The sequence below is a fragment of the Podarcis muralis genome, chromosome 6, assembly GCF_964188315.1.
Source record: "Podarcis muralis chromosome 6, rPodMur119.hap1.1, whole genome shotgun sequence".
Classification (NCBI taxonomy): Eukaryota; Metazoa; Chordata; class Lepidosauria; order Squamata; family Lacertidae; genus Podarcis; species Podarcis muralis.
The window spans coordinates 51,449,817-51,464,456 of NC_135660.1; the positions used below are offsets into that span (position 1 = coordinate 51,449,817).

Genomic DNA, 14,640 nt, shown 5'->3' on the forward strand with positions numbered 1-14,640 from the left:
CCGTGGGATGTAATCCATTAGTGCAGTCAAATGCAACATTCCTTATTTTCCTAGAATGGGCACAGGAAGGGGGACATCCAGTCAGTGTAACTTCCTGTTCCACTGGTCTGGAGCTTCCTCCCCCTGCATATGACCTGGGAGATGGGCAAAAGAGCCAAGTCATGCAACCATTTTTCTCTGTCTTCTTATGTCTTATCTTGCTTGCTTATCTTTTGCTGCCATGCTGTTCTCCTGCAGCCATTTTGTTATATTAATTTAATTTTGCTGTCTGCAGGCTCTCAGCCAGCAGCACAGGAATTCAGTCTCCATAGGAAATGAACTCATACTTTGTTGTGTAACCACTAAGTAAAGCCTGCCTTTCAGGGATCATATCGTGAACTGAAATGTGAGTAAACTTTTTGTTACTTTACCAAACATACTCTTGTGTCTTTATTCTTTTAAGAGGGATTAAAGGGGACACCAGGAAATAACTAAGAGATTCAAACAAATCTGCAAAATAGCTTCCAGCTATATTGAGGGGAATTTGCTCTGCTACATCACTCACTAGCATGAGTGAGGGAAGGATAATACTTATTCAATATATCCTTCCCTATTATCCTTAACATTCTCACAGGATAAACATGATTGAAGTGTCCTATATAAATGCACACTAAATGCAAAATCATTATTCATACAGCAGATACACTAGCTCTGCATATACCAGTGTTTGACATAGTGAATGCTGCAAGATATAAGATGTGCCTAAATGTGGCAGTAGACGAGGATATGGAGTGAACTAAATTTTAGTCACAGTAAGTAAAGGTAAAGGTACCCCTGCCCGTACGGGCCAGTCGTGTCCGACTCCAGGGTTGTGCGCTCATCTCACTTAAGAGTCCGGGAGCCAGCGCTGTCCGGAGACACTTCCGGGTCACGTGGCCAGCGTGACAAAGCTGCTCTGGCGAGCCAGCACCAGCACAGAACAACACGGAAACGCCGTTTACCTTCCTGCTATAAAGCGGTACCTATTTATCTACTTGCACTTGAGGGTGCTTTCAAACTGCTAGGTGAGCAGGAGCTGGGACCGAAAGACGGGAGCTCACCCCGCCGCGGGGATTCGAACTGCTGACCATGCGATCGGCAAGTCCTAGGCGCTGAGGTTTTACCCACAGCGCCACCTGTGTCCCAATGTAGAGTAGACCCACTGAAATTAATGAACATGACGAAGTTGGGTCCATTAATTTCAATGGGTCTGCTCTGAGCAAAACCTAGCTGACTGCCATCCATGGCCCCTACCTGCCCCTGTATTTCTGCCCAGACATTATGTCTCCTTCATACTTGATGATGTTCACTGGGAGACACATCTGCCACAGAAAGTCTGAACCAGCCCTACATATATCAGTGAGAATTCCTGCAACCTGCCTGTATTAAAGGAAATTCCACCTCCAGGCATGACATGATGTGTTGATGGCTTGTGAAGCGAAACTGAATTTAACTGGTGGTGACATGAATGGTATTAATTTTAAAAAGCTAAATAACCTTTCAGATAGAGGGAAAAGAAAAATACTGCAGAAAAGTATTAAGTTACCAGTTTCACATATTAAACAAAGCTTAGCTAGAATGTTGCGTGCATTATGATAACATCTGGCTAGCACCAGAAAAAAGAAATATTTATGCAGAAGCAGAAATGAGCAAATCTGTCAGCTTCAGTTTCTCTCAATTTCCTACTCTTAAGTTCACTTCTCCACACTTCCATACCAGTTTGCATTCCGCCCCCACAAAGCAGTCCTCATGAAAATTCCTTGGCGTTTTATTGTGACATTCTCCCAATAAGCCATGTTTATGAAAACTTTGAACAGCCATATTGTTTTGGAAGGTGCAAATTACGTAGGTTTGACTTTAAATGTGAGCTGAATCAAACATCTCCCCTATCCCTAGGGAAAAGTATAGAATTCATCTGCTACTTACACCAGTCGTGTGAAGCTTCATCTTAAATTTCTCAAAATACAACCAGTGCTTTGATTCATTAGGATCTAGGTCATGATAGAAATCCCTGGCTGCGTAGCCAAAACTGTGGAATTTTCTTTCTGGAGTTAAAAGGATAGTGGTTGGTGTTTTCTGATTCGACACACCAGGATCTCCTCCTTCCCATCGCCTAAAATACAAAAGACACCACTTAAAATCAATGAAATTTTATCATATTTTAACATGGAGTCCAGAGAACACAACAGCTGTTTGGAGTGTATGCATTTATTTAAAAGCGTTTCTAAATCACTTAATAGTTTTTATAAAAATCCCTAAGTGATACATCCCTAAGTTGTATACAAAAACCACATAAAAACAATTAAACAGGCTCATCAAATGAGTAAAACAGCTTTATAAAATCAGGTACAGGTAAAAAGGAGGAATTCAAAAAAATTATGAAAAGCATGTCGCAGATGATCACTCACAGCATAGCTCTAGGGTGGTGACAGCTCCGTAACCATAGTTAAGGATATGATTCAGGTTTGCATGCAATATGTAATGATAGCCAAGATTTATAAACTAACAAACCTTCATGGACATGTGTGGTTTAACCATGGTTAAGCTGCTCAGATGATCAACTAAACCATGGTTTAGTATGGTTAACTAAACTGTGGTTCATAAACCATGGTTAGCATTCCATGCAAACAAGCCTGGAGAAGAGAAAATGGAGAGGGGGGAAGAGGAAATCTCAAGGGTGCACAAAAATCTACATGTTACTGGCCCAACATATTTCAAAATATTAATCTTCAAGGGCACGACAAATAAGAACAATGAATGGTATACTCATTACAAATCAACGTGATAGCACTGTTAAATTGTTGCTTATTTCTAATTTGTAGAATCATCATCAAATGAGTATTTGATGCAATATATTACTATTAAACCAATTATACAACAGACAATATAACTAGTGATTCTTTGTTTTAAAAGTATTGTATTATATAATTTGTATACAATTATCATTATTTGTGGTGCCATGGAAGAAGAAATGCATTTTAAGATGCACTGGGACATTGAAGTCTTTATTTTTGTGCACTCTTTGAGCTTTCCATCTCCCTTTCCCACCCCTTATTAATGGAGCGTCATCTGGTTTTTCTGGACAGTGGGAGAAAAGGGATGCTGGACCAGAAGACCTTTGGCATGATTGACAGGGCTCTTCTATTCAGGTTTGCTGGAGAAGCATGTAGGGGAGGAAGCAGGCTGCAGCAGCCTGACTTTTCCTCAGCACTCATGAATCTGGCTGGAAGCATATGAATACACCAAGTAGTGACACTGTTAATGCGCTTCAGAGAGAAAGTAATGAGATTTAGATGGGTGGATGTTAAGGAGCCTGAAGAAAATCCTGGCAGTGTGCACAGAGCCACTTCTGCAACATCCAGCACAGACTGTCTTCCAGCTGTTTTTGCTGTCACTTTTCACTCATCATGAATGCACTAGCTAGATATCACAGCCTTTAAATTTGGTTTAGTTAGTGAAATCGTTAATAGGAAAAGCACTTTAACACACCAGAGCTTCATCAATCTCAGCACCACAAGAAGTACAAGAAGTTCTCCGGGTATGTACAGTATCATCCGTCCCCAGCCTCTGAATTCCCCTTTTACAAATGTGCACTCAGTCTTGCAAAGGAATGAAGTCTCCATGCTTGCAAAGATCAGCTTTGCTGAATGATTACATCCAATTCTTGAGAACTATCTCTATGAAGGCAAGCTCCTGATTTCTCTTCCTGTTATTTGGGGCTACAGATCTCAGACCAGGTCCACTGCCTATATTTTGGAGCATCTCAAAATGGCTCTAACTGGGAGTCATAAGCTACAGCGTCTAGGCATTCTGCTTATACAAATGGAATGCTATGAGTACAGAATGTGGCCCAAGTCATCTCTATTTTTTATTTATTTCATTATTATTTATTTATTTCTGTGTGGTTTTTTTACTAAAACCTATTCACTTCTCCCTTGTTTGCTATATGTATGTAAGAACCTGCCTTGCAGTGATTTAGGCATTTGTTCAATCTGCATTTCATCTTTCTGAAAAATAGTGAAGGCAGCTAACAAAAATAATATAAATACATAAAATTTAACTGTTGTAGATCCCACTCATATGAGGAATTCATTTTGTGCCACCTGATTTTCAAAAATTCCTGATTTTTAAAACTCTTACTTTCTTCTTCTTTTTGATGCTATAAAGTTATTGTTATAGACATTTCTATAAACTGCTGATTCCATGTTAGAGACAATTCCATGTTTAATTCCTTTTTTAGGGATAAAAGTATATTGAGTGAGTTTGTTTGTAGTCACCTGAATGTACAAAAATCCTATTGCTCAAAAGGTAAATGACATTACCTTAAGATGGCCGATTTCAAACACTTTAATTAGATTTTAATGAGCCTCTGATATTCATTGGGGGGGGGGGAGAAGGGAAGAGCCCAGGTAAGAGGGCATCTATTCTAAACTGGATTGTTCAGAGACAGAACCAAAACTGCTGCTTGTTAAATCCTACGCACCAGCTGCACATTCAACGCAAGAAGAAATATACTGTTTTGATTGAGAGTCCTTAATGACTGTAATTTTGATTCATTCATGGAGTGTTATGTTAATAGAAAGTGCACTTACGAATTGAATAACTGTGACAGCCATCTATTCCTTCCTAAATAGAAACTGCATTAGACCCCTTTCTGGGATGAACATCTTTGAACTTTAGTTCCATCAGCATCAGTAATCTCACTGGTATCATGGCTAATATTTGCAAAGATTTAGTCTTTGGAAAACACAATTCCTTTAATTTGTAGTACATCTAGTGATGCTACAGCAAGGCTGTGTACATTCAGTGATTGCACTGGACACTATACAAACCAGTACACAGACATACAATTCAGCTGCCAGATAATCTCTCCCCCCCCCCCCGCTTTATACAGTATAGCAGGTTTCTAGTCCATAAGGATACAAAGATGAGGGTGAAAATATGCAATGCCTCATGATATCTTAAAGAGAAGAGGGAAGGGGCTGAGGAGGATTTGGGGGGTAGACCAGGGTTTAGACTTCAGTCCTTTACACCACAGTCCTTTACACCATAAGGAAAAGAAGAACAAATTGTGTGTAAATATTCTTAATATGCCCATTTCTTACACAGAAGCCCTGGGCTAGGATTATCAACTGAAGGAGTCTTGTGCCTTTAGTGCCATGTTTCATTTTTTAAAAAATGTATCTAATGCTACTGTTTTGTTTTTACAGGAATATTTCCTTCAAAGCCATGTTCTGGCAGACCTAGCCTCTAACTCATAGTGATGTTTATGCAGACGAAGATAACCCTACTGGGAAATAGGGCTTTAAATGTCTGTGATTCCCCAGTGAACACATATCTGTGAGCTCACCAAAAGCTGCAGTGAGCCATCCATACAGCTCTCATTATATGATGACGTGCAAAGGTTAAAAGCGAAGAAAATTCTTCCAGAAAGGATTCCACTGGTGAAAATTTATAGCATAGCAATGCCTATTTACGTTAGTTAGCAGAACATTTGGACTCAATTATAGCAAGAAAGGAGAACCTAAAGGGCATGTTTTAGGCCATGGTGCTTCCAACGGTAGAATTGTTCCTCTCTTTATCCAGCTAGCTTGTCACATACAGTGGTACCTCTGGTTACGAACTTAATTCATTCCGGAGGTCCATTTGTAACCTGAAACCATTCTTAACCTGAGGTACCACTTTAGCTAATGGGGCTTCCTGTTGCCGCCGTATCGCCAGCTCACGATTTCTGTTCTCATCCTGGGGCAAAGTTTTTAACACGAGGTATTACTTCTAGGTTAGCGGAGTCTGTAACCCAAAGTGTTTGTAACCTGAGGTGTTTGTAACCCGAGGTACCACTGTACCCACCTCTTCAGGAAAACCTTTCTGGGACCTTATGCCAAGACAGACCATTTGGTCCATCTAGCTCAGGGCTGTCTACACCAGGCATAGGCAAACTCAGCCCTCCAGATGTTTTGGGACTACAACTCCCATCATCCCTGACCACTGGACCTGTCAGCTAGGGATGATGGGAGTTGTAGTCCCAAAACATCTGGAGGGCTGAGTTTGCCTATGCCTGGTCTACACCAAGAGTAGTCAACCTTTTTATACCTACCGCCCACTAATGCATCTTTCTTGATGGTAAAATTTCCTTACCGCCCACAGTGCTCGATGGAAGGAGGATTCAGCTTGTGCTGTAGAACCCCCTACCGCCCACCCAGAATCCTGAAAAGCCCACTAGTGGGAGGTAGGGACCAGGTTGACAACCCCTGGTCTATGCTGATGGGCAGTGACTCTCTGCAGTTTCAGTCAGGAGTCATTTCCAGCCCTACCTAGAGAGACCAGGGATTGAACCTGCAATCTTTTCCATGCAAACCATGTGCTCTGCTACTGAGCTACAGCTGTCCCTCACCATCTCTGCACCTCTGTACTTTCCTGATTCTCCCTCACCTCTTCCCCACTGCACATTTACCAACCCTGAGCATCACTGCCTCATCCTTAATGTAGACTAGGAGAACTCTGGATAGGGACTTCTTCTGTTCTCTGCAGACTATTCTGCTGGTAATAAGGAAATGTTAAGCAACAGAAGAAGGATTCCGCCTTCTCTTCTGGTTCTTTGCAAGGCCAGGCTCAACTGGACAAGAGGACTGTGTGCATAGCTTTCTTAAAGGGAGGCTTTCCCTCACACAGATATCAGGTGTGGACCTGCCAATCCAGAATGTGGTCGCAGTCAGGGGTGGAGGGCAAAGAGTTAAAATTCCCCATGCCAGGGCCTCAATTTGGACTCGAGGTCCCATGCCTGCAATTTACTTTTAAAAAGTCATTCCCACAATTGCTGGTTGCATGAACGGCAGCACATCTGGTACGACAATGCAGCACACTCCTACCCCACCCCCACCCCTCCCTGCAGGACCAGCAGCAGCTGGTGAATCCAGAGGACAGGAGAAAACTTTTTGACCCTGGTGAAAACAGAGTGCGACACTGCTGTCCAATCTTGGCCCTTGCATTGCCAATGGGTGCTATGGCAGAATGTCTGGGCAATGAAACAAGTTGTCTGGGAAAGTCATAAAATCTTCCCTGAAGGTGTATCCCCCCCCCCTTTTTTTTTGGAACGGGAGAGTGAATGTGCATCTGTCAGGAATTATTTAGGTCTAACAAATCGGGCTAGTGCAGTGGAATGGATTACTGACCCTTGAAATTCCCTCCAGCTTTATGATTCCATGATTTTAGTTGGCTTCGCGATTTCTCATTTGCCTACTGTCAGTGCACAGTAAGCTTCACACTCGATTATCTGTCTGTGTGACTCACTTCATTGATTTATGCTGTTGTTGTATTAACAACTAAAGACAAGGAAGCATTTTTTAATTTTTTTAAAAAAGATCTGGAAAGGAAATATCAGAAAAAGGATCGATATACACCAGGAGGAAAAGCAGCCCATTTTTAAACTGAAAAGAGCAGGGCTATAACTTTGAGATTTCTCAAGAGCACTGCAGATAGAAATGTCATTTCCTGTACATAAATATTATATTGCAAATGATTCTAATAATGTAAATATTGTCTTTAAAATACCCTCTACGCTACCAGTCATCACGCAGCTTGTATGTTACAGTTTAAATGTGAAGCTTCACATTTGATAAAGATGTGAAGGTTTAACACACTCATGAGATTGTCTCCCCCAAATGTTCTTGTTACAAAGCTGGAAGAGAAGAATTCACTGGATCTGCTGACTGGATCGGACAGATTGCATTTTACTAACTTCCTGAGCATGCAACTATCAGTTTGCAATACAGCATTTGGAAGGCAAGCCACTATGGTAGTGCAAGAGAATAAAATGCCCATTGCCCCAAACTACCCAGCTATTCTGAACTCTTTCTTCAGTGAAATACATTTCATATTTCCAAGGCCCAGTAATGGAATTCTTTCTTTGCCTGACACCCACATCACAATCCTTGTGTTAGCCTGGATATTAAATTCACCACCCCAACCTCCCAGCAGTTCCACTGCCAACCATTTGATGACCTTCCCACAGGGTTTTCTTAAGCTAATGTTTTGAAGTGGCGAAAACCGGGGCACCTTAGACCCTAGGGTCAAATACTGCCCTGCAGGATTCTCTATCTGGTCCACAGGCCATGGACCCTGCTAAACCACACACCTATGCCCTGGGAAATATGATTTTCTGGCTAAAATGTGTCCTTAAACTATGGTAACTCCTCTTGCTTATCTGAATGGAGGATGGAGAGGTGTGTGTCAGTGTAGAATCCTCTGCTTTTGGCTAGAATGTTGCCTGCTGCATAAAGGGTAAGCGTAGCCTCTCTTGCCCTGCACACCGTTCCTTCTGGCCCTGCCCCACACTGGCAAGAGGTCCCTGGAAGGAACACAGTCTTTGCACAGAAAAGAGCTCCCCACCCTTGGTGTATATTCACAGGCCCTGCACTCATACGCATATAAGGCTGCACTGGTGACATTTACCTCATTACATGAATGCATTCTGGTTCCTTGGTGAAGCTGTAGGCGTAGCCGCTGGATGTCGTGCCAAAATCTATAGCCACAACAACAGGATAGGACTGCTCCTCTGCATCATTTGCATCAGAGTCCTTCTGTCAAAAGAACAGAAATATATTTGCTGTTATGTGATTTCAAGAAAGGGCTGCAAGTGTTACTAGCTCTATTTAAATGCCAAACATGACACTAATAATCTCCTCTGGAGTGACCGAAATTGGCAATCCCCAAATACCAGCAGGCCACAGATGCTAGCTGGAACGGGAATTTAGCACATCACTAAGCCAATACTTAATTTTTGTGACTGTGATGCTGCCTCAGAAGAATGATGGCTGCACTCAAAATTCTTTGTACGTTCTGCAAGCTAAATGGGTCAGTCACTGATTTCAGAAAAGGGTGAGAAAAACACAACAGCAAGCTCCAGCTTGCCAATGGCATGTAGTTATTAAATCAATGTACTTTTAACGTATAAGGTAACTCACTTCAAATCAGAACCTGCCATGAGTGGGGGAAATGTTTATCTTCTTTACCTCCTCCTAAGAGCTTGTAGACATTATTCAGAGAGAAGGACCTTGGGATCAGTCTTTAGGGGGTGGGGGGGGGTGATCTGGATTCTGAATGGGAGAAGGAATTGCCTTCAGGATCAGTCCCAGGTGTGACCTTACTTCTCTGGCCTACAGAGATTGTGCTGCCTTTCTCTGTCTCCACCTCAGGTGCCCCTGTTCTGTCAGAGCCACCAACTACTAAAGCAGACAGGTCCATTTAAATAAAAAGGGCTCCTCCCAGGCAAGATGAATTTAGTCTCTCATATAAGACTTCTACTAAAAGCTCAGTCTGGGGTTTGCTGCTGCTGAAGCAACACCTGTTCTTATGGAGTCTCTAGCTGGAATGAAATTTCATTTGAGAAATTAACTTTCATAGAGAAAAAAGGGCATTGGAATAATTGTGATGTTATATACAAAGCATGAAGCATACTTCTCACTCACCATCACAATAAAAATGATGATCGTTAACTAAGCCACACAAAATGTCAAAATAGGGCTCTCTGTGGAAGATTAAGCCTGACTTTGTGAAATTTTGCAAGCTCAGAACATTCTTGGCCTTGTCATGCAACGCAATCACTCAGTCTAGTACATTACCACATTGGTCTGCTATTCCAGGCCTTGATAGACTGAAGGTCAGTGCTGCTGACACAAACTATTTTCCTCCTCAGCTTCAGGACAGTAGCAAAAAGGCTCTATCCCAAAAGTTCTCCTCTGCCGGCAGCAAACTCAACCTTTCTTTATTTATACATTTCGTACATTTACACTATTCTTTCCCTCCCAATTTTTCACCTTACAACAACCTTGCAAGGGAGGCTAGACTGAGAGACTGACTGGCCCAAGGTAATCCAGTTACTATAATGCTATCATTTTAGTCTGTAACCCACCTTGTGATTTTTTTATATGAAAGTGTGGTTTATAGATTTTTTTTTTAAAAATAAGATGGGGAAAAAATAATACCAGTAATATACAGGCTACATTTCTCACCGCAATGTGGGATGGGGACAGAGGTGTTATCCCTGGATCTCCCAGACTTCTAGCTGGAGAGGCATAGGCAGCTGTTGAAGCGACATCTGAAAAAAAATATGAGGAGCCTTTTAGTCAGCTGAATGTTCTTCAGAGCAGATAAACAAGTGAAAAAGATGCATGTTAGTTCATGACACCAACTTTGTCAAATGTGACAAAAACAGTCACAGAAATAAAGGCATCAGTGCTATGTTACTTGTCTCTGTTATTAATGACATAATTATTTAAATTTGACAATTAAATTACATTCTTCCAATAACAAATGAACTGAAACAAATTCATTTTGACTGGTCTTCAAAGGCAGCTAAGCATATGCCCAATGATTCACAGAGTGCAATGCAAATGGCAGCAGAGATGGAAGCTCTTTCTGGAACCTTCTTAGTGCAAATGTTGCATGCTGCACCACTGTGGTGTAGTGGTTAGAGTCCTGGACACAGACTTTACCTTGACCTGACACTTGTCTATTTTGGAAAGGACTTGCATGCCTCATCCCTCTTTTCCAGCTCAGAGGGAGTTAAGTGGAGAAATTGGAGTTGGATCACAGGTTATCTGACTGATCTTTTATACCTGTGAAGAACCATCTTCAGGATACAGTGGTACCTCGGGTTACATACGCTTCAGGTTACAGACCCAGAAATAGTACCTCAGGTTAAGAACTTTGCTTCAGGATGAGAACAGAAATCGTGCTCCGGCGGCGCGGCAGCAGCAGGAGGCCCCATTAACTAAAGTGGTGCTTCAGGTTAAGAACAGTTTCAGGTTAAGAACAGACCTCCAGAACGAATTAAGTTCTTAAGCCTAGGTACCACTGTATAATAATATTTTTGTAGGTAATTTAAGAACTGCGCTGGTTGGAGAGTGGTGATGTCATGTAACCAAGATGGCAGTTTTTTCTCTCCCCAAACCCTGACAAACAAATGGCAAAAATCGACATTGTTTCACCTTGAAAAAAAGTCCTGACTTTAAATGAAGTATATTGGATATGACTCGGGGATCCCAACTTGCAAGGAAGAGATCTGAGGAACCATTTTGAAACTTGGAATCCCATCTTGACAGGTAACAGGGAAACTCACACATCCATACTTAACACGGTACCCAAGAACCCTAAAGGCAGAAAACTTGATCTGGACACGATGACGGGAATTAACTCTGCTTTGACATGTAGAAAGATGGGTCTAATGCATTATTACCTTTCTGAAAAGAACTGCATTGGTTTCTTACAAGACTTCTCTCCTAATATTTGGATCTAAACATGGAGCGTATGACTGGATTAGATGGATATGTTTCCCATGTGGTTATAGATCCCAGGTTTCTTTTACTTTCAGAAATACAAGCTGGGGCAGCAGAGATCAGAATCAGGCTGAAATAGCAGTGCATAGGGAACGTCCATTTACCTGCCGACCATGCTGCTAATTGCCCTGAAAATATGTTATTTCCTGCAATGGCATCTCCTGGGAAACAGTAATTCTGGGAGGGAATGGGTCAGTGGGAAATGGCTTGAGAGGAAAGCATCAGTCCCCTCTCCCTGCATGACACGGTCCTGATCTGGATTGTGAGAAGTGACACAGCTGCTATTTCCAAAACAACAACACCCAGATAGACAAAAACGTGGCAATCCTGTATTTCTTTTGGCACATATCACACATTGCAAAGCCACATGCAATTGAACATGACTCAGCTCATGGACTATGATGCATTGATGCTCCGACTATGACAATTTCACAAATATTGAAACCTGTGTGAAAAACCTGATGTTTGCCATGTGCCTGTTACTACGTTATTTTTAACACCTCTGAAGAAGGAAGAGGTTGATTTGTATTCCAGTGTAGCTTAATTTAGCTAATATTGCACCTTTTTTTCTCTGGGGTTTCCATGGACACCACAGTGGAGCAAACATCCTGTAATCAAAACAGTGGGGGGTACTGCTTAAAGCTTGCGCTGCTGTAAGAGGCTTTTGCATCCAAGAAACAAGCTGCCAGGACAGCATTTCCCCTTTCCCTGCTTTTGCCTCATCAAGTCCTCAGTAGCCTGGACAGTGAAATCTAAAGGTCATTATTTATTTGGGAGTTTTCATATATGGTCAAAAAGCATTTAGTTTCTTCCAGTGCATCAATGCAGTCAGGCTGATCTCAACAAAACCGTATTTCTTCATCTTATTTTTATGGCATTCTTCATTTGCAGAGCTTTGAAACTTACTTCCTAGAAGCAATCTCAGGATTGTTGTCATCCAGGGTGGAGATCCAACGCACAGTTGGAAAAAAGCAAGTCCCACTGAATAAATGTGGGGGTTAGAATAACCCTGTATAGGTTCGCATGGTTAAATCTCCTGCTCCTTCTGTGCAAAGATGATGGCGCAAAGCAATGTGAACACAAAGCACAAAGGACCGATTCAGCCCATGGCTGAATGTCATGTAGAAAGCCTCCTCAGATATTCCACCATCTTCTACGACAAGAACAGGGAATGTTGGTGTTGTTGAACTCCAACTCACATTAGCCCCAGCCACCATGGGCCACTGCTCTGGGATGATGGGAGCTATAATCCAGAAACATCCGAAAGACCACTGGCACCTCATCCCTGCTATAAGAACTACCCACTCTTTGTGGCTATTCCATCATCCTGTAAGAAGTGAAGACCGACGTTGCCCTCCAGGACATGAATGATCCATCCTACTTTCTTACAGATGCAAGCTCATATGTTGGAGATCCTCTGCAGCAGCTGGCACCGGCAGTGCTCTTTCATTTTAGGGATTTAAAAGTCACAAATTGCTGCTAAAGCAACTTGCATTGGGTTTGTTCTCTGTCTATAATCCCTCTTTCCTCCTTATTTTTATAGCACTACCTGTATCATCAGAACTGCTGCATCATGAACAATGGCAGAACTATTTGCTTGTGTCATTCCAAAATGAGAGGGGGAAATGCTTCAACATACTGTTGGGAATAGTAAATGTTATGAGCAGACCATCTTTGTCAGGAAAACCGCATGAACAGATCTTACCCAGAGAAATAGCTCAAAACCACACACTCCAATTTGATGAAAGCTTCGGAAAAATAGTCACACTTGAAAACAGAGGTCAATAAAGACACTTTACAGCACAATGCTATACAGTGGTACCTCTGGTTATGAACTTAATTCGTTCTGGAGGTCCGTTCATAACCTGAAACCATTCTTAACCTGAGGTACCACTTTAGCTAATGGGGCCTCCTGCTGCCGCCGCCACATGATTTCTGTTCTCATCCTGAGGTAAAGTTCTTAACCAGAGGTACTATTTCTGGGTTAGTGGAGTCTGTAATCCGAACTGTTTGTAACCTGAGGTGTTTGTAACCTGAGGTACCACTGTATACATATGTCTACTGAGAAATATGACCCACTGAGTTCAATCAGGCTTTCTCCCAGTAAGTGTATACAGCACAGGATTACAACTTCAGAGAAGAGATGGTGGCTTTAAAGATGCAATTCTGTGCATACTTCCCTGGGAATAAGCCCCACGGAACACATTGAGAGTTCCTTCTGAGTAAGCATGCAAAGGCTCAGCCTGCAAAAGTGTTACAATGCTTCCTAATGGTAATTGCTGTAACCGCCGCCCTAGATTTAGATGCCCCTGGGGTGAAATGTGCTTTCCATACCAATACAACATGAATCAGCCTTTTTTGGACTGTCTTCATAGTGATTTGGGAGGTTCCTTGCATAAAGAATGGGCATCTCTACTCTTGTAATTGGATTACCCCAGTTCAGAACCTGACTGCTTCAATCTGCAGGACCTGCACTTTTACAAGTGCCATATAATGAAGAGATGGAGGTACTGTGGGTGGATCAGGTTCCTAGTCCAGGGAGTCTTTCCCCTTCAGTAATTGAGAAGTGGGTAACCTCAACCATCTGTCAAAGTGGTCTGCTGGGCTTGGGAGGGGTCTGGATCCAATCCACCAGTCAGATCCAGTTCCTCACCCCTGCACTAGAAGCACCCATTGCAGGCATGGGGTGCACTGATGCCATCAACCTATGCTGCCACAGCTGCCTCTGCCTCCCTTGCAACACTCTCACAGCAAGAACATGGGCATTTCTCCCTTTAGATGCTCCTAAGCAGTGGTGGCCCCATATTTCCTTTCTGCCCATTGCACCAGTTATTATCAATTGTTATTACCAATTATGGATAATTATCTAGCATGCTCTTGAAAGTAAGCCCCACCAAATTATGTAGTACTTAATTCCTGGAGATTTGAATAGGATTGATTAGATGTACACAGACCAAATAAGGAATAAGGCTTTGTTAATAAAGCACTGTAGTTCTACTAGGTCTTAAATGGAAAGGTTTTGGTTCCTTTAAAACCTTTCTTTGTAAAAGCATTTAATTAAATGTAATAAACAATGATTCACTTCCAACAGTGTCAATTTCATATTTGGAACATACAGATACAGTGGTACCTCGGGTTACATACGCTTCAGGTTACATACACTTCAGGTTACAGACTCCACTAACCCAGACAGTACCTCAGGTTAAGAACTTTGCTTCAGGATGAGAACAGAAATTGCGTGGCGGCGGCGGCAGCAGGAGGCCCCATTAGCTAAAGTGTTGCTTCA

General features: G+C 42.2%; 1 protein-coding gene across 2 annotated transcripts in view; it reads right to left on the bottom strand.

The window, feature by feature from the left end:
* HSPA12A (heat shock protein family A (Hsp70) member 12A) overlaps positions 1-14,640 on the bottom strand; it is a 47,285-nt gene that overhangs the window by 27,146 nt on the left and 5,499 nt on the right. Inside the window, exons 2-4 of one of the 2 annotated variants that reach the window (XM_028730138.2) lie at positions 10,029-10,114; positions 8,470-8,594; positions 1,945-2,131 (exon numbers count right to left, since the gene is read on the bottom strand). In XM_028730138.2, the coding sequence (XP_028585971.2) occupies positions 1,945-2,131; positions 8,470-8,594; positions 10,029-10,114 (398 nt within the window). Of the gene's footprint in view, positions 1-1,944; positions 2,132-8,469; positions 8,598-10,028; positions 10,115-14,640 lie in introns of both variants that reach the window. The other variant, XM_028730137.2, reaches the window with a different exon arrangement.